This window comes from Rana temporaria, chromosome 1 (assembly GCF_905171775.1).
Source record: "Rana temporaria chromosome 1, aRanTem1.1, whole genome shotgun sequence".
NCBI classification, from domain to species: Eukaryota; Metazoa; Chordata; class Amphibia; order Anura; family Ranidae; genus Rana; species Rana temporaria.
Window position 1 is genome coordinate 356,880,275 of NC_053489.1, and position 21,185 is coordinate 356,901,459.

The 21,185-nt window shown below is 44.3% G+C and overlaps 1 protein-coding gene across 1 annotated transcript in view; it reads left to right on the top strand.

Annotated features, from left to right (window-relative positions):
• Positions 1 to 21,185, top strand: part of JAK3 (Janus kinase 3) — a 184,428-nt gene that overhangs the window by 125,821 nt on the left and 37,422 nt on the right. Inside the window, exon 12 of the mRNA XM_040321407.1 lies at positions 18,085 to 18,216. Within this exon, the coding sequence (XP_040177341.1) occupies positions 18,085 to 18,216 (132 nt within the window). The remainder of the gene's footprint in view (positions 1 to 18,084; positions 18,217 to 21,185) is intronic.

Genomic DNA, 21,185 nt, shown 5'->3' on the forward strand with positions numbered 1-21,185 from the left:
AGCAGATCCTCCCTAGGGTTGGAATCGTGGTGACTCGGAATGCCTCTTTCCCAGAGATCCCAGTAGTGTTGGGCATGAACGCCCTAAAGGAACTGGACTTAACACGCCTCCTTCGGGAGGCTTCAACACAAGCATCTGGGCAATCGGAACCACAGCTGCAGAATCTGATCAAAGCTTGTCGGGCAGTTTAGACGCAGAGCCATGAACATACTGAGAAAGTGGGGCTCATCCACCTCCCTGCCCGACATCGGGTTATTATACACCCACGCCAGGAGTTGGTGTGCCCCCTTCCCGTGGCAGCTAGAAGACCCGTCAGAGGGGCCACTGTGATGGTAGAACCACAACGCAATCTGGAAACCAAAGGTGAATGGCTGGTAGCCAGAACTTTGTCTGTTGTCCGTCAGGGACAGGTGTTGGTGCAACTGGTTAACTTGGGGTCCACCCCTATTCAAGTGCCCACGGACGTGACCATTGCCGAGTTATATACAGTACCCAAAATCTGCATTACTGGCCCTTGCCCTGGGGTGGAGGCCGCCTGCGCTGCTCTGCAAACGGCTCTACCTGATTCAGCAGAAGCCCATCTTCCGAAATTGTTAGCACAACTAGCACTTCCGGTGTCGGGAATGATTCTTGACCAACGTAACAAGCTTCAGCAATTAGTTCACAGACATATGATGGCATTCTCTCAAGGCCCTGAGGACTACGGTTGTACTAATGCTTTGGATCATTCCATCCACACCGGAGACACAGCGCCTGTTCGGGAAAGATATCGCAATATTCCCCCCCGCTCTTTGTCAAGAGGTCAAAGACTTGTTACGCGGTATGCTGAAAGGGGGGGTGATTCGAGAGAGTTGTAGTCCCTGGGCTGCGCCCATAGTCCTGGTGCGAAAAAAAGATGGCAGCTTACGTTTTTGTGTGGACTATCGCAGATTGAATGCCTGTACCCATCGGGATGCTTACCCACTACCCCGGGTCGAAGAATCCCTAATGGCCTTGGGGCAGGCACAGTACTTCTCCACGCTCGACTTGGCCAGCGGATATTGGCAGGTCCCCGTAAAAGAGGAAGATCGTGAAAAAACGGCCTTTATCACCCCTCTGGGACTATTTGAGTTTAATCGGATGCCCTTTGGCCTGACCAATGCCCCCAGTACGTTTCAACGGTTGATGGAACGTTGCTTGGGAGACTTGAACTTTGAATCTGTCCTGATTTATTTAGATGACATTATCACCTTCTCCAGAACGTTCGAGGACCATTTGCTACATCTGGATCAAGTCCTCCAGCGGTTGACCCAGTATGGCCTTCGGCTCAAACCAGAAAAATGTCATCTCATGAGAACCAAAATCCAGTATTTGGGGCATGTGGTCGAGGCAAAAGGGGTGTCCCCCGATCCAGATAAAATTCAGGCTGTACAGGCGTGGACAAGCCCTAAAACGGTAACAGAGCTACGCCCCTTTTTGGGACTTGTGGGTTACTACCGCAGATTCATTCCGAACTTTGATACTATTGCAGCCCCCTTGACCCAGTTGCTGTGCGGTCAGCCTGCTCATCGCAAGGGTAAATCTTCTCCCAGTATCATTGACAGTTGGGGGGCAGCACAGAGTGAGGCATTGGAGGCCCTCAAGGCGCAGCTGACTTCTGCACCCATATTGGCCTACGCGGACTACCGTAAACCCTTCCGGGTGTACACCGATGCCAGCCTTCAAGGACTGGGGGCTGTGCTTGCTCAGGAGCAAGATGGAACTGAGCGGGTCATCGCTTATGCAAGTCGGAGCTTGCGCCCTACCGAACGTAATCCAGTCAACTACAGCTCTTTTAAACTGGAGTTGTTAGCGGTAGTCCGGGCCGTCACCGAAAAGTTTGCTGAGTACTTGGTGAGTGGCCGGGTGGACATATATACTGACAACAATACTCTCGCCTACCTAGAGACGGCGAAACTGGGCGCCTTGGAACAACGCTGGGTGGCACGATTGGCCCGGTTCAGCTATACCATTCACTACAAACCAGGGTGCTCCAATGGTAATGCTGATGCCCTCTCTCGATTTCCCTTTGACCGGCCTCAGGATGATCTAGATCAACAACTCGAGGGGGAGGAGGTCGTTCCCTCCGGGGTCAACACGCAGGAGCAACTGGCTTCAACGACTCTGCAAAGTAATCAGGGCCTACCAGGAGGGTCAGAAATTCACACTCCTCGAGAATGGTTGCAACTCCAGCGGAACGATCCTGACCTGGATCAGCTCGTTAGATACTGGGACAGGAATCGGAAAGCCAGATTCCAGGGAGGGAAGAAAGCTCTCACCAACGTTGTGCCAGCTGCTAAAACAGTGGGATCGGCTGGAAAGATATAATGGACTCTTATACCGACAAGCATGGGTGCCTGGAGAGTCGCGAGTTATTCATCAGCTGGTTATCCCTCAATCGGAGGCCTTGGAGGTTTGTCGAATATTTCACCGAATTGGAGGACACTTCTGTGCGGAACGGACAGAGGCCTTTATTCGTAAGTACATATGTCCGGGACAGTCTAAGTGGGTGCAAAGGGCATGTCAGGAGTGTCAGAGTTGTGCCATCCACAAGGGAGGAACAGAGCAAACTACCCCTCTGGTGGTGAGAACGGGAGAACCCTTTGAATTGCTGACCATGGACTTCCTGACAGTGGCAGACACATCATCAGGGTATCGCTATGCCTTGGTGTTTGTGGACCACTTCTCTAAGTTTGCCATCGTAGTGCCAACTAAAGATCAGACTGCCACCACTAAACTGTTCTGGACCCATATAGTCCAGCCCTATGGGTGCCCCAAAAGGATTCTGTCGGACCAAGGGCCAAACTTTGAGTCTAAGGTGTTTTCTGAACTGTGTCGTCTTAGTGGTATTCGGAAATCGCATACTATTCCTTACCACCCCCAAGGAAATGGGGCCTGTGAACATTTTAATCGCACCTTGTTGGGATTAATTCGCACCTTAGAGCAGGAACATCGAGAACGTTGGCCGCAGTATGTAGGAGATGTCGTTTGGGCTTACAATCAGACTGTGCACAGAGCCACTGGTTATACTCCTCATTTTCTGATGTTTGGGCTTTACGGCCGGTTACCGGTGGATTTACTCCTAGAAACCCCAGAGCCTATTACGTCAAGGACCCTGGATGAGTGGGTCCAAGATCACTGGCACCGACTGGATCAAGCCAAACAAATAGTGCTGGGAAAGCACCAGGATTTAGCCGAGGAAAGTGCTGTCCAATTGTCCAATTGTTGCAAAATGTAGCGGGCGACAGAGTCTTGGTGAGGAATCCCAAACATCTGAGGGGCAGCAAGCTGGAGCCTAAGTGGGAGCCATGTCCGTATCGGGTCGAACACCAACCTTTCACAGGGCGGACTGTGTATGATCTGGTCTCAGAGAAGCCAGATGGGCCTCGTAAAAGACTGCATCGTAATCTGCTTCGTCCCTGTGTGTTCAGTGCGGAGTCACGAACGGATAATCCTGTTCCTGTACTCCCACCGTCGGCTAGACGGGACTCTACAGTGACTCTGCAACATGGTGTTTGCCTCCTCTGCCTGCAGTAGAGAGCTTATCCCCAGCTGAAGGAGCTACAGATAACCAAGCTACTGTAACCGAATTGGACTTGCTAGCAGGGGAACCAGATGTGCAAGTTACCCCCATGCCTGTGGAGGATGATCCTCTTAGGGACGAAGTAGCGCCTATTGACCTTGTCGTGGGTGAGGAAGTGCCCTGTTGTAGAGGATGGAGATGGACATTTGGGGAATCTGGAGCCTCGCTTCCCAAGGCGTACAAAACGGGGACTAAAACCTGTCCGCTATGCTGACTATACCTTGAATTGTTGTGTTGCTTATTGACTTGCTTGTTATCTTCTCGCACTGTGGTAATGCAAGGGATTGCACTTCTTAAAGGGGGGGGAAATGTAAGCAGCTGTCAGTGATAGGGCAGTCAAGTGCTGCAAGAGCAAGTGGTAAAGTAATCATATGTCACCACAAAAGGGATTTATATATAAAAAATAATTTATTACAAAAATATATAATTTACACAAATTTAAAAATTTGGTCTTCAAAAATGTGCACATGAAGTCTAGAGTATACAGCGTTAGCAGTGATTATGGAGGCTTTGTCACAGAAGGTTACATATGGTTTAAGATGAGATAACATCCAATTTAAACATTTCAAAAATGAAACATAATAAAAAATATTAAACAAATTCCTGGTGTGGACACCCGCTTTTAACCATAAACGGATAATGTGTCTCCTGGAGTAGGCCTGCAGATTAGATCAACTGAAGATCTTAATAGAAACGCTGGATAGATTGTGGTCCGACATGTTTCGCGCTCTAAATATGCGCTTCTTCAAAGGACCTATTTAGATCAATGTGCTAAAATAATAAAGACAAGAATATGAATATCAAGTATGTAATTTTGCAAACAAATATGTAAGAAGACTGTATATTATTAAGACAGGATAATTGTAAGCGCTGATGTATACCATGTATCTTTGGTAGGAGGAGAAACCAGAAAAGCAAGGTCCAACAGTGTACACCAGAGAATGGTAACAGGAGAGCCTAAAACCACAGAAAAGATGTCCAACACCAAAAGTCCCAAAAATTCCAGTGCGAAGGAGACAGGGAGCATAATAGATAAAAATGTACTGATTAGCAAAATAAAACAGGACAGCTTACCTTTAAAGTGGTACTTAATCAAAAGTGGAGGGACAAGTAGATACAAGAAATGAACAGCTAGGCACAAAACTATGTGAATAGATGGCTGTTCAATGAGGGCCAGCAAGGGGTTAAGCATAGGTAACCACTCTATTTGAGTGGCCTGAAATACCAATCAGGGCTGCAACAGAGAAAAAATAAAGATATATGAAATTCAAAGGTGCCAGGATAAACTGACAGCAGTAAGGACAATATAGTTTTAATTAATTGATAGTTAATAAGCCTGATGCTTACCATATATTTAGAAAAAAAATGTTTTGTTTTGTTTAGAAAGTATATATGGAGTTTGTAGGTGATATATACAAATACTTTCCAGAGTGAAGCAAAAGTTGGTGTTTAGATAACACTTAAAAAGCTTTTTCTGTAGTTCCAAAGAGGATGAGGGCCATACATGGCCAAAATCAATCGAATGCTGAAACATAAGCAGTAGGAACAGTGATGAGCCAATGTTGCCAAGGATAGAATAAGACATGTGGTTCAAGGGACCAGGGTAGATAGGTAGTAGTCTCACCTGGAAAGTAGGCTGTCAGCATATAGGTATTGTCCGTTAACGATTGATTTTGGCCATGTATGGCCCTCTTCCTCTTTGGAACTACAGAAAAAGCTTTTTAAGTGTTATCTAAACACCAACTTTTGCTTCACTCTGGAAAGTATTTGTATATATCACCTACAAACTCCATATATACTTTCTAAACAAAAAAAAACAAAACATTTTTTTCTAAATATATGGTAAGCATCAGGCTCCTTATTAACTATCAATTAATTAAAACTATATTGTCCTTACTGCTGTCAGTTTATCCTGGCACCTTTGAATTTCATATATCTTTATTTTTTCTCTGTTGCAGCCCTGATTGGTATTTCAGGCCACTCAAATAGAGTGGTTACCTATGCTTAACCCCTTGCTGGCCCTCATTGAACAGCCATCTATTCACATAGTTTTGTGCCTAGCTGTTCATTTCTTGTATCTACTTGTCCCTCCACTTTTGATTAAGTACCACTTTAAAGGTAAGCTGTCCTGTTTTATTTTGCTAATCAGTACATTTTTATCTATTATGCTCCCTGTCTCCTTCGCACTGGAATTTTTGGGACTTTTGGTGTTGGACATCTTTTCTGTGGTTTTAGGCTCTCCTGTTACCATTCTCTGGTGTACACTGTTGGACCTTGCTTTTCTGGTTTCTCCTCCTACCAAAGATACATGGTATACATCAGCGCTTACAATTATCCTGTCTTAATAATATACAGTCTTCTTACATATTTGTTTGCAAAATTACATACTAGATATTCATATTCTTGTCTTTATTATTTTAGCACATTGATCTAAATAGGTCCTTTGAAGAAGCGCATATTTAGAGCGCGAAACATGTCGGACCACAATCTATCCAGCGTTTCTATTAAGATCTCCAGTTGATCTAATCTGCAGGCCTACTCCAGGAGCCACATTATCCGTTTATGGTTAAAAGCGGGTGTCCACACCAGGAATTTGTTTAATATTTTTTATTATGTTTCATTTTTGAAATGTTTAAATTGGATGTTATCTCATCTTAAACCATATGTAACCTTCTGTGACAAAGCCTCCATAATCACTGCTAACGCTGTATACTCTAGACCAGGGTTTCTCAACTCCAGTCCTCAAGGCGCCCCAACAGGTCATGTTTTCAGGTTTTCCCTCAGATGAAATGGCTGTGGTAATTACTAGGGCAGTGAAACTGATCAAATCACCTGTGAAAAATAATGGAAAGCCTGAAAACATGACCTGTTGGGGCGCCTTGAGGACTGGAGTTGAGAAACACTGCTCTAGACTTCATGTGCACATTTTTGAAGACCAAATTTTTAAATTTGTGTAAATTATATATTTTTGTAATAAATTATTTTTTATATATAAATCCCTTTTGTGGTGACTATTACCTTTACCAACCTACTATGCCGTTAAAGTCCATGACTAGCCCCTAGGTCATTTTCTCTTTAAAATTTCGTTTAGGACGTGGCATACGCAATATCACTGTGCATCCACATGTGCACTACATGTGAGGATGCACTTATCCTTTTGAAGTAATCATATGTGTTCATACTGCAGTCGAATTGTTATGTTTTTGTATGTATTTATGTTTAACACTTCTGCCTCTAGAGTGTCTCCAACACCATTTTGGAGGAGCCCTGTGTTCTGATAGGCCGCACGAGATCTCGAGAGATTTGGGCGACCATTTTTGGGTGGTTTCTTTTTATAGTAAAGCTCAGGCACGTGTTAGGGAGAAGACAAGTGGATGTAGATAGGGACAGAGATCCTGCTTGTGAGGGAGAGAGAGGAGAAGCCAGGGAGAGTGTTCCGGCTTGTGAGGGATAGTTTAGGGGTCCTACGGAGTCCTGCAGTGGTAATCTTGGTCGGATGAAAGACTCCCATCTGCTACGGGTAATGTGTTTCCAGCCTCTTCCAATAAGCATTGTGTGCTGGGGTATATAATGTACCATTAAGTGGGAAGTGCCTGTGATACTCAGAAAGACACATCGCTTAGAACAACAGTATCTGTACTGCATATCTGTGCCTCCATGCCTGGAGAGGAACCATTTGCCGTTTGTTTGTAAAGACTGTTACTACTACCGCCTCTCGGTAATAAACGTTACCTTGTTCAAAGAACTTTACGTGTGTCTCCCTCAGTGAATCGCCGCACCCCTCACCCCGCTTACATGCTTCCTGGCTTGGTGGTCAGTCCGCCCCTGCCCGTGTCTATGGACTTTTGATCATGTCAGAACTGAATCTCTAACCAAAACAAGTCCATTGAAATAGATAAGCAACTGAAGCAAGTCAAAAAAAGGCCATCTCCATGTCATATGTACTTGTCAATTAATTCTGAATGAATTTTAAGTTGTTAAAAGCAATTTGCATTTGTCTTAGTTACAGACCCAAAGCCCATTGACACAGACCCTGATAATAATTGTATCTACAGTATATGTGCAGCTACTGGGTTCTTTCTTAAAGTAGAATTCCAGGTTAACTTGTCTTAAAATGCTCCCTACCCTCCTAACACCTATACTAACCTGTGTATTATTCGTGATAACGATTCGTATTTTGGAAAGTCACTTGTTTATTGAATCCAATAACACACACACACACACACACACACACACACAATGACAATGAATATCTCCTCTGCTGCTTTTTTAAACTCATCTCCTCTGCTTAAATACAATACAACACCCTTCTCACTCAGTTCTCAGGAATGCACTTTGTCAGCAGGGCCGCTGATAGGGTGGGACCACTGGTCCTCTTGTAGGGGGGCCCACACAGGGAGGGGGATTAGTGATGGAGGACAATTGCAGAACTCTTTCTCCAGCAGCTGAAAGCTGGTCTCTCCCCCTCTCCCTGCTGCCAGCTTTTACCTGCTGAGAAAGAGACAGTTGTCCCTCACTGATCCCCCTGCCTGTGTGGGCCCTCCTGACACCCTAGGCGAAACCTAATTTTGCCGCCCCTGGCTCTGTCCATAACCCCACCCCCTTTGCCCTGCCCTTGCAACACATGTAACCTACCTGACACATGCACTGACCCACCTACGTGACACATGCACTGACCCACCTACGTGACACATGCACTGACCCACCTACGTGACACATGCACTGACCCACCTACTTGACACATGCACTGACCCACCTACCTGACACATGCATTGACCCACCTTATGTGACACATGCACTTACTCCCCTGACTCCTACTTCCTGCACTACTTCCCCCCCCCCCCACATCCAGCTCAAAGTAAATCGGGGAGAATCCATCCCCCTCCTTACCTCTGCTCTTCATGACTTAATCGACCATCACATCAGGGCTCTCCATAGCACTGGGCGGGCAGTATAACTTAGGAGTTCCCGCCAGCACCAATCAGCCACTCCATGGTGTCCCTGCTGGGCCAGCTCCATACCATCCAGTCGCTCGATGGTGTGTCCCTGCCGGGCCAGCATCATGCCATCCAGCCGCCCCATGATGTCCCTGACAGCCGGGAGGTCAGCTAAAAGATGCTGCACCTCTCCCAATGCTCCCATCTCCACCAAGCCCTGCCCCTCCGTTGCACTCACACCGACCACACCAGAGGGATAGGCTAGAGTAAAGCACTCCCAAAGTGGCGATATGAGATATTCCTGTGTGAGGAGATGTGGTGCGCTCAGCGGGACACATCCGGGGATTGGCAGGGGCTCGCCCTCCAATGAACGGGGGCGAGCAATCAGGAGAGGAGAGCCAAGCATCACTGGGACAGAGGCTGTGGCTGCGCCCTACGTGGTAGTGCGCCCTAGGCGGCTTCCTACTTTGCCTAGTGGTAGCACCGGCCCTGCCCAGCGCTGGCTCTAATGTTAGCTCTGCTCCTCAGTTTATCTCTGTAACTTTGTTTCTCTCCCTCTGTCTCTCTGATCCCAACTGCCCAGCTCGTATATTTTTTTCATCTCATCTTCATTTTTATTTATTAACTCAGTTTTAGATTTAGTTTTAGATTTAGCAGGAATTATGTGAGTTATGTTGTATTTGTGTCTGCTAATAATGATGTTATTGTATTTCTATAAAAATATAGCTTTAATAATTTCTTGGGGGGGGGGCTGTCGGGTAGTCTGTAAGGGGCCCCACGATTTCTATCAGCAGCCCTGTTTGCCAGTAATCCAACCTCCAGCACAAAATGAATCAGCTGATTGGACTGTAAGATTTACTCCGAGTCGACCTGCTGTTTCACCAGACCTTTAACAAATTAACGAATGCTGAATTCCTGCTGAATTCATTAATTATTTTAGTTATCATTTCTTTTGTATCAGTTGAAATTCTTTATAGATGCAAAATTTGTCTGAATTTTCATTTGTTACGAAAAAAAAAGCACATGGCTATTGTACATTCATATCAGTCCCTGCCCTCATGGAACCTACAATCTAAGGTCCCTAACTCACATTCATACATACACATACTAGGGCCAATTTAGACAGGATCAAATTAATCTACCCACGTCTTTGCAGTGTGTGAGGAAACCAGAGTACCCGGAGGAAACCCGCACAGGGAGAACATATAAACTCCAGGCAGGTAGTATCATAGTTGGGATTTGAACCATGCTGCCCAACAATGGTGTCTATCATCCATCCTTTTTTGGCGCTCCCTCCTCTCCCCTGCAGCCACCACTGACTGACACAGTGGAGCTGGATCACAGGACCAGACTGGAGTGGCCTTAAAATAGGTAAGTATATCCATCTTTCTTACACAGGTTAGTCAGCATAGGTGCTAGCTCAGGGGAGGGAGCATTTTTAAGACTAGTTTGGTTTAGCCTGAAATTCAACTTTGACATTTTCTTTAAAAATAATAGTTGGAATCTGATTATTTGTTAAGTTCAACATTTCTAAATTTTTTTTCTCCTTTGGTTTTTATAAATGAAAATCATGTCAGTAAAAGCATTTTTGGGTAAAATGTGCGCAGAATGCTAACCAACCATGAGAAAAACAGACCCCCGGGAATTAGTGTAATGAATATTTATTTGAAAAAGTAAAAATACTACACATGAAGCGGCAGAACCAGAAAGCAAGTGAACACATCTTTCCAAAATAGTGCGCAATGGCAGATGGATTCAACACTGCAGACAATGCAACAAAAAACTGTAATGCCGCGTACACATGATCGGACATTCTGACAACAAAACCGTGGATTTTTTTCCGACTGAATGTTGGTTCAAACTTGTGTTGCATACACACGGTCACACAAATGTTGTCGGAAATTCCGAACATCAATAACGCAGTCATGTACATTGCTCCGACGAGCCGAGAAAAATTAAGTTCAATGATTCCGAGCATGCTTCGAATTGATTCCGAGCATTTGTAGGATTTTTGTGTGTCTAAATTGCATACAGACGATCGGAAGTTCCGACAAGAACATTTGTTGTCGGAAAAATTGAGAGCCAGCTCTCAAACATTTGTTGTCGGGAATTCCGACAGCAAATGTCCGATGGATCATACACATGGTTGGAGTATCCGTCCAAAAGCTCACATCGAACATTTGTTGTCGGAAATTCCGATTGTGTGTACACGGCATTAGTACAAAGTAAGCAATGAAAAAACTTTATACAACTATAAGAACAACATATATTACAAAAACAGTAATCAAAACCTTCACAAAAATATATAGAAGCCAACCAAAAAACCCAGACTATAAAGTGCCATTTATCCAAGTAAGATTGCCATACTAACCTTTTAAAAAAAAGTGTATTTTGATTTGCTAAATGTAATTTTCCCAGATTTGTCTACGCAAGACATGCAGGTCTGACAATATTCATTTTTCAAGCTATTAGAATGGATAATTTGGGAATGATTTTTTTTTTTCTGCTACAATATTTTTTTTTTTTAATGAATACAACAGCTTGACAGCCATTCACTCATGCATGATTTTTTTTTTCTGCTACAATATTTTTTTTTTTTAATGAATACAACAGCTTGACAGCCATTCACTCATGCAGGGGTACATAAACATATTAAACATATTAAAAAAGCATGTGCTTGAAAAGTCATGATCATGTGACTTTTATAAGTACTAAATGTCCACTGGGCGACCTAGGGGGATAAACCGATAAGGTCCATATATGTCGCTTGGGCCCAAGGGCCAACTAAGGGAGCCCATGTGCAGGTGCACTAGCTTACATCAGAGACAATTTGTATGCTGGTCTACTGAACAATTGGTAGCAGAGGTACAAAAATAATTTTAGACCTGCCAGCAAAGGCCACATGTCAGCAAAGGTGGGCCCTAAGTCTGAGGACTCAGGGTCACCTTAGGGCAGGGGGAAACTGAGGGCCATAATCTCGGTCTCAGCAGCAAAGGAAATTTTTTAAAAAGGAGAAAGACAAAGAGGAAAAATTCAAGATAGAGAAAGGGGGGGGGGTGAAATCCTTCAGGAGGGGGGAGTTACAAAATGGTTCTTTGGAGAGAACCAGACTGTTTGGATGCAGGGTGTGGATAGCATAAGACCACCAGGGTGACCATACTTTGAGTAATTTAGAGTGAAAAAGAATCATGCAGGATACTTGAAATGTTTTCATTGATCATAAGGTCGGTCAAAATGCTCTTCACCGTGGCAAATGGAATAGAGAGTTTCCTCCAAGCTCTAGCTAATGCCAGTTTAGCAGCTATAAATAGATAAGACACCAGCTTTTGTTGGTATGAGAACAGTCCCTGGATTTGGCAGTGCAGCGAGGCAATTTTAGTATCCTCCTTATGTATGGGTATATGGAACAAGGAAACGAGGAGTCCAAACACCCTGGATAAGAACCACATAAGGCGGGGACTGGACCACCAGATGTGTACAACATTCCCTCATTGGCCACAACCTCTAAAGCACCGGTCGCTATAGGATGGATTTGAGCTCGCTATCTGGGCCAAGACCCAGTACCATCTTAGAGGAACCTTTTATGCAGCTTCTAGAGGAACCTTGTTGAAGGAGCATTTAGCAATGGAAGATCAGGCTTTGTATATCAATAGAGGTCGCCAGATCGTGTTCCCATCGCAATTTATAAGACACTACCGCAGGGGAGTCTATGGCATTTAGAGAAGAGTAAATCTTCAAGATGGTGCCTGGGGCGCCAGGGGAATGAAGGCAAAGATGTTCAGAGTGTTTTTTGGAAGGGGTAGAAAAAGTTGTGTCTCACTGAAGACCCAGTGGTACAGTTGAGCGTAGCGGAAAAATTCTGCACGGGGTGTCTCATGGGTATCCCAAAAGATGGGCCAGGAGGAAAGAGCGCAGGATGAAAGAAAGTGGTGGACCTCCATGAATCCATTGGTGGACCACCAGGAGAAGGAGCTTGATTGGTCAGGGCTCGGGTGAAATAGGGGATTATTGAAGAGAGGGAGAAGCGGAAGAAAGGGGGACATAAGCTAACCAGAGTATTGAACTGAGTCCCAAGTTTCAAGCTGTGATGCATAAGAGGGCCAAGAGTGAGGGGGCGAAGCCTATGAGGAAGCCACAATAAGTCTGAAAGGGGAATTGCATGAAGTAAAGTTAATTGGTAAATCTGAACAGCCTGGTAATATTTTGCTAGATTAGGGACCCCAAGACCTCCCCGTAGTCTGTGTCTGTATAGGATGAAGTACGGGACTCAGGGGCACTGACAAGCCCAGATAAAGGATAGGATCCTATTCTGAAGTAAGCGTTGAAAAAGCATAGAAAAAGGAAAGAGAAGTATGAAAATAGTATAGGACTTTAGGGATGTGGACTAATTAATTGATATCCTGACAATCTCAGGGCTAACCCATCTCTGCCGTCTGATTCAAATTACTATGGTGAAATATGTGCAATCTACAGACAAAAAAGATTCCACATGCTCACCTCTCTCAGCTTCAGTCCCAACAGGAAGAGGAAGCCCTCCTCACTTTAGTTTTATTAACTATATGAAATCACAAAGCATACATTGATTGGTTCACATTATACAGATACACCCACTCTACCCTCCTCCTCACCCACCCCCTGTGTGGTTTGTCCTTGGCATGATAGCCCTCATTGGTCAGTTCACATAAAAGGGTGGTTTCTTCTCACAAGTCCATTCCATGCTCTTCTTGAAAATCCACGTGTCATTCAGGCATAGAAAAGTTCCTTGTCAGCTCAGCAAAGCAGACAAGGGGGGAGGGGTAACTTCCTCTTCCACACAGAGCAAGGAACAAGAAGGGGGTTTTGGAATCTAGGAATGCAGTGGGGGGGGGATGAGCCGAACACACATTTGAAAGATGAGAAGCAGAAAGAGAAAATGGAAACTGAACTTTTTCCCTTATCCCTTTTGTATATCCATCCAAGTTGAAATATACTTTAAAAACATATCTGACAAATCTTATCAAGGAAAATAAGCAGTATTGATCATTCTCATACATACATATGCATATATAAAAAGAAATATAAAAAACAACAATATAGAAACAATATGTAAATATAAAAGGCATTAAAACATTTTAGTGGTTCTAATAAAAGAATTCAAAATATAAATTGTATCCAGATCCATCACATAGTCATCTTGACCGCATGACTGTGGCCTATCCAGGATAAAGAGGGCAACCGCCAAGATTGCATTAAGAATATAAGTGATCATAATAGAGCATAGTAATTGGTGGCAAAAAGGGATGAGTAGGAAGGGGTCAATTTGATTTTAAGATAGTCCAGGGAGGAGGAGTTCCAATGATACGGAAAGAAGGCTTGTAGCTGGGACACCATAGAGGATGGGAAGGAAATGTTCAAAGCAGCGGCCTTGTGAGGGTTGACCTGGAGACTGGAGAGCTGAAAAATGGGAAAGGAGGATCTGAAGGTTAGGTAGAGTCATCAGAGGGTTGGTCAGGGTCAGAAGGGCATCATCAGCAAAGAGGCTGACTTTGTGGTGTGTGCCGGCACATTGAATACCAGAAATGTTGGGATCTTTCCTAAAGGCAATGACAATAAATGAAAAAAAGTCGGGGATAGGGGCAGCCCTGCCTGGTCCCTCTGTAAATCGGAAAGGAGGCAGAGAGCTTGCCAGAGAAGGTGACACTTGTGTAGGAGAGGAGTAAAGGGTACAAATCCGCTGGAGAATTGATTCCCCAAAACCCCATTGTTCTAAAACATAGTGCAGGTAAACCCAGGAAAGCGAGTCAAACGCTTTATAGATGTCAAGCGAAAGGAGGCCTGGGATGTTGCGGTGTTGAAGCAAATGTATCAAATAGATCACCTTACAGATGTTGTCCCCCGCTTGATGGCCAGGAACAAAGCCAACCTGGTATCTGTAGATTAGGGTGTGTAGATATTTATTAATATGAGTGCTTAAAGTGGAGGTTCACCTGGAAATTGCTATTTTTAACCTTAGATTGATGCTCATTTAGTCTAGGGAATCGGCTAGTTTATTTAAAATCAAAGCTGTACTTACCTTTTTAGAGAGCGATCTTCTCCGCCGCTTCCGGGTATGGGCTGCGGGACTGGGCGTTCCTATTTTGATTGACAGTCTTCCGAAAGGCTTCCGACGGTCGCATCCATCGCGTTGCGATTTTCCAAAAGTAGCCGAACGTCGGTGCGCAGGCGCAGTATAGAGCCGCACCGACGTTCGGCTTCTTTCGGCTACTCATGACGCGATGGATGCGACCGTCGGAAGCCTTTCGGAAGCCTGTCGGAAGACTGTCAATCAAGAATGAACGCCCAGTCCCGAAGACCCATACCCGGAAGCGGCGGAGAAGATCGCTCTCTACAACAGTAAGTACTGCTCGGATTTTTAAACAACTAGCCGATTCCCCTAGACAAAACAAGCATCAATCTAAGGGTAAAAAAAAATGTATGGGTGAACTCCCGCTTTAAAACCTTAGCTTGGGAATTTTTAAAAAGAATCTTATCAAGAGGAAGTTTTGAGTTTTGTATTTGAAAGTTAAGGTTCAAACATGATGTATGGCAGGTGTGGCCAACCAGTGGCCCGGGGGCCACATGTGGCCCGCGGAGCCCTCTGATGTGGCCCGCGACCTCCTGCTCTGGAATGGCGGGTTGACAAGCAAAGATCGCAGGTTGCCCACCCGCCATACCACAGCATCAGTGTTGTGATAGGAAGCTGGTGGTAGAGGAAGAAAGCGGCTGCGGAGCAGAGCCCCATAAGCCGATGCTTCCTCTACAGCGCCGGCTTTTGCCACAGGCGGGGTCTATAGCAAAGTACAGCTAACCCGCAGGATAGACATAGCTGCACTCGTGGTATGTGTAAACCGCAACACATCAGTATGAAAGCAGTCTTAGGACCTTATCACACAATCAGCCCGACCAAATGGGGCCCTCAATTCACCTCTACAGAGCGACAGATGTCTGTTTACGCCTGTATACCTCCAAGCCGAAAAACATTTATCCCCTTCCATCTGGACGGATCGGAGGGCCTATATAGTAGCTGTGACTTGTCATCCGTCCAATCCGCTCATTGTGGCCTGCGACTGGTTACCAAGTTGCTCAAGTGGCCCCCGCTCTTCAAAAGGTTGGGCACCCCTGATGTATGGCTTGTAAATTTTTGTAATAAATAAATGTGATTTGGTTTTTATAATTTTTCAAATTTAGCTTTACAATGCAGCCAACTCCATGTAAAACCACTAGATGGCATTCATGGTTTATAATTAAACTCAGATGTACTGGTAAACAAGGGGGAATCAACTAAGACTGGAGCAGACAGAATCTGCAGCAGTTGTGCATAGTAACCAATCAGCTTCTGTTTCAGTTTTGAAAATAAAAACTAGTTGATTTGTTGCTTTCCACAGTTGCTCCAGATTCTGACTGCTCCAGTCCTAATAAATTCCCCTCAAGGAATTTAACTTGTTACATTTTTTCAAGTAGGTGACAGCACTCGATGTTCAAATTAGTATATTTAGGGGTCATTTACACTTGTGGTTTGGGGGGGGGGGTTGAGTTCCTGCACCTATTTTCTGAGAAAAAAAGCTCTGCATACACCTTACCACTTCACTCTGTCCACTGGGCTGTACATGATGGAATTCTGAACACTTCACTTGGTACGTTATAAATTCCTGACCCCTGCAATCTATCAGATTTTTTTGTAATTATATACTGTACTCTTGCACATGTTCCAAATTTCATGTAATATGCAGACCAAACAGAGAACTCGGACCTCCTTAACTGTGCCATCCTTTCACGCATGGCATGTGAAGATGTGGTCAAGGTCTCTGCTGGGTTCCAAAGAAATTAAGCAGGAAATTAAATTAAAGTGGAACTATACTCACCTTGGATCCAGCAATACAGTGTTCCGGAGCTCCCCGGATGCTGACATCTTTGGATGGTTGACTTCTAGGTCTCCATCACTGGCTACTTTTATTAGATGGGTGGGGGTGACATCACTTCCGTGCATGTTTGCAGTCAGCTTCAGGATTGCCAATTTTCTACAGTGCGCTGTGCGTGTGACACTCACTATATGGAGTGCATAACGCATGTCTCTTCTCCATTAAAAATCCTGTCCTATTTTTTTTTTTAGATAAAGTTCCACATGGCAGAATAGAGTACTGATGAACAGTAGATGAACAGAGCAGCAATGTAACTGGCAAAGGGTGCCTGACTGTTGTAAAGGCAAAAAACAAAGCTTCTATTAGGCCCCGTTCACACCTATGCAAATTGGTTGCGGCTTACACCGCATCCAATTCGCATAACATTTTAAAATACATTGATTTTAATAAGGCTGGTTCACATATGTGCAATGCATTCGCACTGCGCATTGCCCAAAAAACGTGTGAGTTTTCTAGGCATTGCGGTGCGAATTATCTTATATGGAACGCATCTGATTCGCAGAGTTCCGTTCTGAACAGGAATTCTCTCCCTGCTCACTACATTTCCCCCCCTCCCAGGTCAGCAAATTTGCAGCTACAACGCACAGGAACCACTGAACAGGTCTGTGTGAATCCAGCCTAAGTGATGCTGGCCATACACTCCACGAAAAATCGTCCGAAAGAACTTTCGAAAAACGAAAGTTCTTTCGTGAGTGCAAACGATAGTGCCATCATGTAATAGGCGATAAATCGTTCAGTGGACATAAAAAAAAAAAAAAAATGTTTTTTTTTTTTTTACATATACCTAGTGCAGAAAGTTCGGACGGGAAACACATTAACCTTCCGATTTATCGTTCGTTCGGCAGAAAATTTCCAAACTTGTCCTTCGTTTTTTCGGCTCAAAAACGTCCAAACGATTTTCGATTTTGTGCCCATTAACTGGCCGAAAAACGAAAGATCTTTCTTTACGACCGATTTCAGGCCGAATTTTCGTATAGTGTATGGCCAGCATTAGGAGCATACATATAGATAGCAGAGAAGGAAAGGTTGCAGAGAGACATCCACTGGTGGCTGTTGGAAATACATGCTGCTGGCCACTGTGTCATTGACAGGTAAACTATGGAAATAGTCCATTTGTGATAAGGTGATTGTAATTAACACAAAGAAGATGAGCTACATGCAGGGATGGACTGGCCATTGGGACTACAGGGAGTTTCCCGGTGGGCCGATGGCTCAGTGGGCCGGCTTCAGTAACAGCGGCCTGGGAGTTTCTCACTTCTGCCTAATCTTGTCCCATAAGGGGGGGGGCACCAAACTGATTCTTTGCCCTGGGAGAAATAATGTCTAGCTTCCCCACTGGTACTGCCTATTAGAGTATCAGTACCAGCCGTTCTACTCTAATAAAGTAAAATGGCTAGTGGCTAGTGAAGGGGGAGAGGGGGCTTGGGTGGCCGGGGGGGGGGGGGGGGGGTTGTGTGAGTTGTCCGGCCGCTGTGAGAGAGACCTGTCAAAGTGGGCCAGTCTGGATGAAGTCCAGGGCCAAATTTTTGTCCCAGTCCAGCCCTGGCTACATGTTATAGTGGGCATTGCAGGATAATACAAACATTGATATAAATGTCTTCCTTTACAGCTGGAGAGCCAAGGAAAAGGTTCCTTTACTAAAATATTTCATGGGATACGCAGGGATTCAGATGGAGAGGAAGAACGTGAAGTAGATGTATTGCTCAAAGTGCTTGATGCATCCCACCAACATTACCAAGAGGTATGGTGGCCCCATCTTGCTAACAATATAATAATAAAAAAAAATGACAATCCATAATGCCATGTCATTTCCTTTCACTGATTCCTGGTACTAACTGCCTGATAAGTGCTCCTTTACTGTTTCACAAACATTTACTCACTTTGTTCTGAGCTGATAAGATGATGGCAAACAATATGTAAACGGTGTGCCATAAACTGTGATTGCATTGTAATTACAATTCTGTCACCCATTGCTGTGCTGACCTGTAGGCTGCATTCACACCTGAGCGGTTAGTAGCCTGAAGCATGAAGCTCCAAAACGCTAGAGGGGGAAAAAATCCATTATTCTCAATGGAGATGGTTCAAGTCTCCACTTCAAAACACCTGAAGCCAAACGCCTGAAGCTCGAACAAGTTCTGGACCCTTTTTTGTTGCGCGAATCGGGCTGATTTTGGCGTTTTTGAACGTTTGTATTCCCATAGAAACTAATGGAAACGTACGATTCAAGCGTCTAGCGCGACAACAAGCGTTTCTATGGGCGTTTTTGTCGCTTTAATCTGTTCTGTGAAATAGAACATTCACCCAGGCAGACGATAAAAAAATCTACAAACATAGCAACAAGTGATGAAAGAAATTATCATTTTTCCTATTGGCTAAAATAAAAAACTACGAAGTTCAAAAACGTCGGACAACGCTGTATGCAAACTCGCAAATACGTGTGAATACGCGCAACAAAACGTGCGACAAAACGCCAAAAAAAATTACCGGAAACGCTACGCTCAGCTGTGAATGCGGCCTAAGGAGTGGCAGCAACTGTGTCTTTCTGTTATGTCTCATTCAACTGGAACTAAACTGTATCCGAGCAACACAGACAGAAAACACTATTTAAAGTAAACCCACAACAGTAAAATCAGCCTGCATATGCAGCAAAGCATGTTTTTTTCTTTCAAATATCATTTTTATTGAACTCCAGAAAGGGCGGAACCCAATCATTACAGCAATGACATAAAAAAAATTGATATATACAGGGGAATAACTGCGCTTATAAAAATAATAAATTAAAAATAACAAATGAAATATAAAATACAGTCCAGATAAAGCAGCAGCTTGATGTGAGATAGGCCGCGTACACACGGTCGGTCCATCCGATGAGAACGGTTCGAAGGACCGTTCTCATCAGTTAACCGATGAAGCTGACTGATGGTCTGATGTGCCTACACACCATCAGTTAAAAAAACGATCGAGTCCAACGCGGTGACGTGAAACACAACGACATGCAGAGAAAAACGAAGTTCAATGCTTCCAAGCATGCGTCGACTTGATTCTGAGCATGCGCGGGTTTTTAACCGATGATTTTGCATACTATCCATCGAGTTTTGACCTATCGGTTAGGCGTCCATCGGTTCAATTTTAAAGCAAGTTCTAAAATTTTTGACCGAAGTATAACTGACCGATGGGGCCCACACACGATCGGTTTGGACCGATGAAAAGATCCTTCAGTCCGTCTGTGTGTGGGCCCTATCGGTCAGTTATCCTTCAGTCAAAAATTGTACGTGGCCTTGTACACAAAAAACATAAATGAATGAGAGAAGCCGTGCTAGTTTAGTCCAGTTTACAAAACCAGTTAATTGATTGAAGAACATATAGCTTGTTCGAGTGGTTCAGAATGGCGAGATGAATTCAACTAATGCAGACACCACAGTGATTATTCCACAAAAGTGCACTGGCACCATATAAAAAACTTGCTTACCAGATGGCAAGCAGGCCAGGCATGTGGCTATAGCCCAGCCAAGGCCTTTGCTTGTACAGATGATCTTTGGAAACCCTGGGTAGATGGTTGCACTGATTCCCACACCGATAGCACTATAGGATCCATAAACGTAATATTCACAAGTGGCAGTTGATGAAGGATCACATGACAAAGTACAAGCAATGATGACAGATCATATAGCCATTTCCTTTGAGTCCCTTTCCTTGTATATCTCCAAACTGGTAGCTGATTGAAGTGGGGTATCCATTTCTGGGAGCATGGGAGGACAGAGGAAAAACGGGAGCAGGCCTCCACTGAGGGGAGCGGGGGGACATTAAAGTCTTTGCCAAGGATTAACTGGCCCTCTGTAAATTCCAGAAGTTTTTCTAGGGTATATCTAAAATATCAGAAAATGATCCCCTACACAAAAAGAGGGGAGGGTATCTTCACTGATCCCAGCGATCAATGGCACCAAATAACAGAGTCTTGCAGTGTAGCAGCTATTATAAAAAATCGAAACCAAATAAAATATACTTCACTCAACAATTCAAAATTGATAGAATCAAATATTAACAGCGCTGTACTTGGAATGAATATTTCCAAAGTTAATATGTAACCATATCCTGCAAAAAAGATAAACCCACTTTCCTTAGCCCTGGTTCACACTGGGCTGCGGGAGTGAAGCCGTGCGAGTTCAGCTGAACTCGCACGATTTCACTCCCGCCGGCAGTCCCGATTTCGGCCGCGATTTAAGAGACATCTGTGCAGGTTTCTGCACAGATGTCTATGTAAATCGCGGCCCGAAATCGCAAAAAGTAGTACAAGAACTACTTTTTGAAATCGGTGCAGCGCCGCAGATGCGGCGTCGCACCGATTAGGACGGCGCCATTGCCGACAATTGGTGGCATTTGAGATGCGATTTCACATGTGAAATCGCATCTCAAATCGAATGAAATCGCACCCAGTGTGAACCTGGGCTAACAAAACATATAAGCAAGGGAAAAAAAGGAAAATCCAGAATGATCCAATCAAAGCATTCACATCACTACATCCATTGGAATGGGATCAGCTGTGTATATTGCTCTCTTGAAGCGTGCAGCAGTGCAGTCATATATAGAAACACAAGGTGAAGCTCCACATAGTGTAAAAAAGTTTAATACGAGTAAGCCAAACCCCCCTGTACAAAAATGCTTACAATGTAAAACAATAATAGCAGCATGTCACATTACAGGTATACGTCT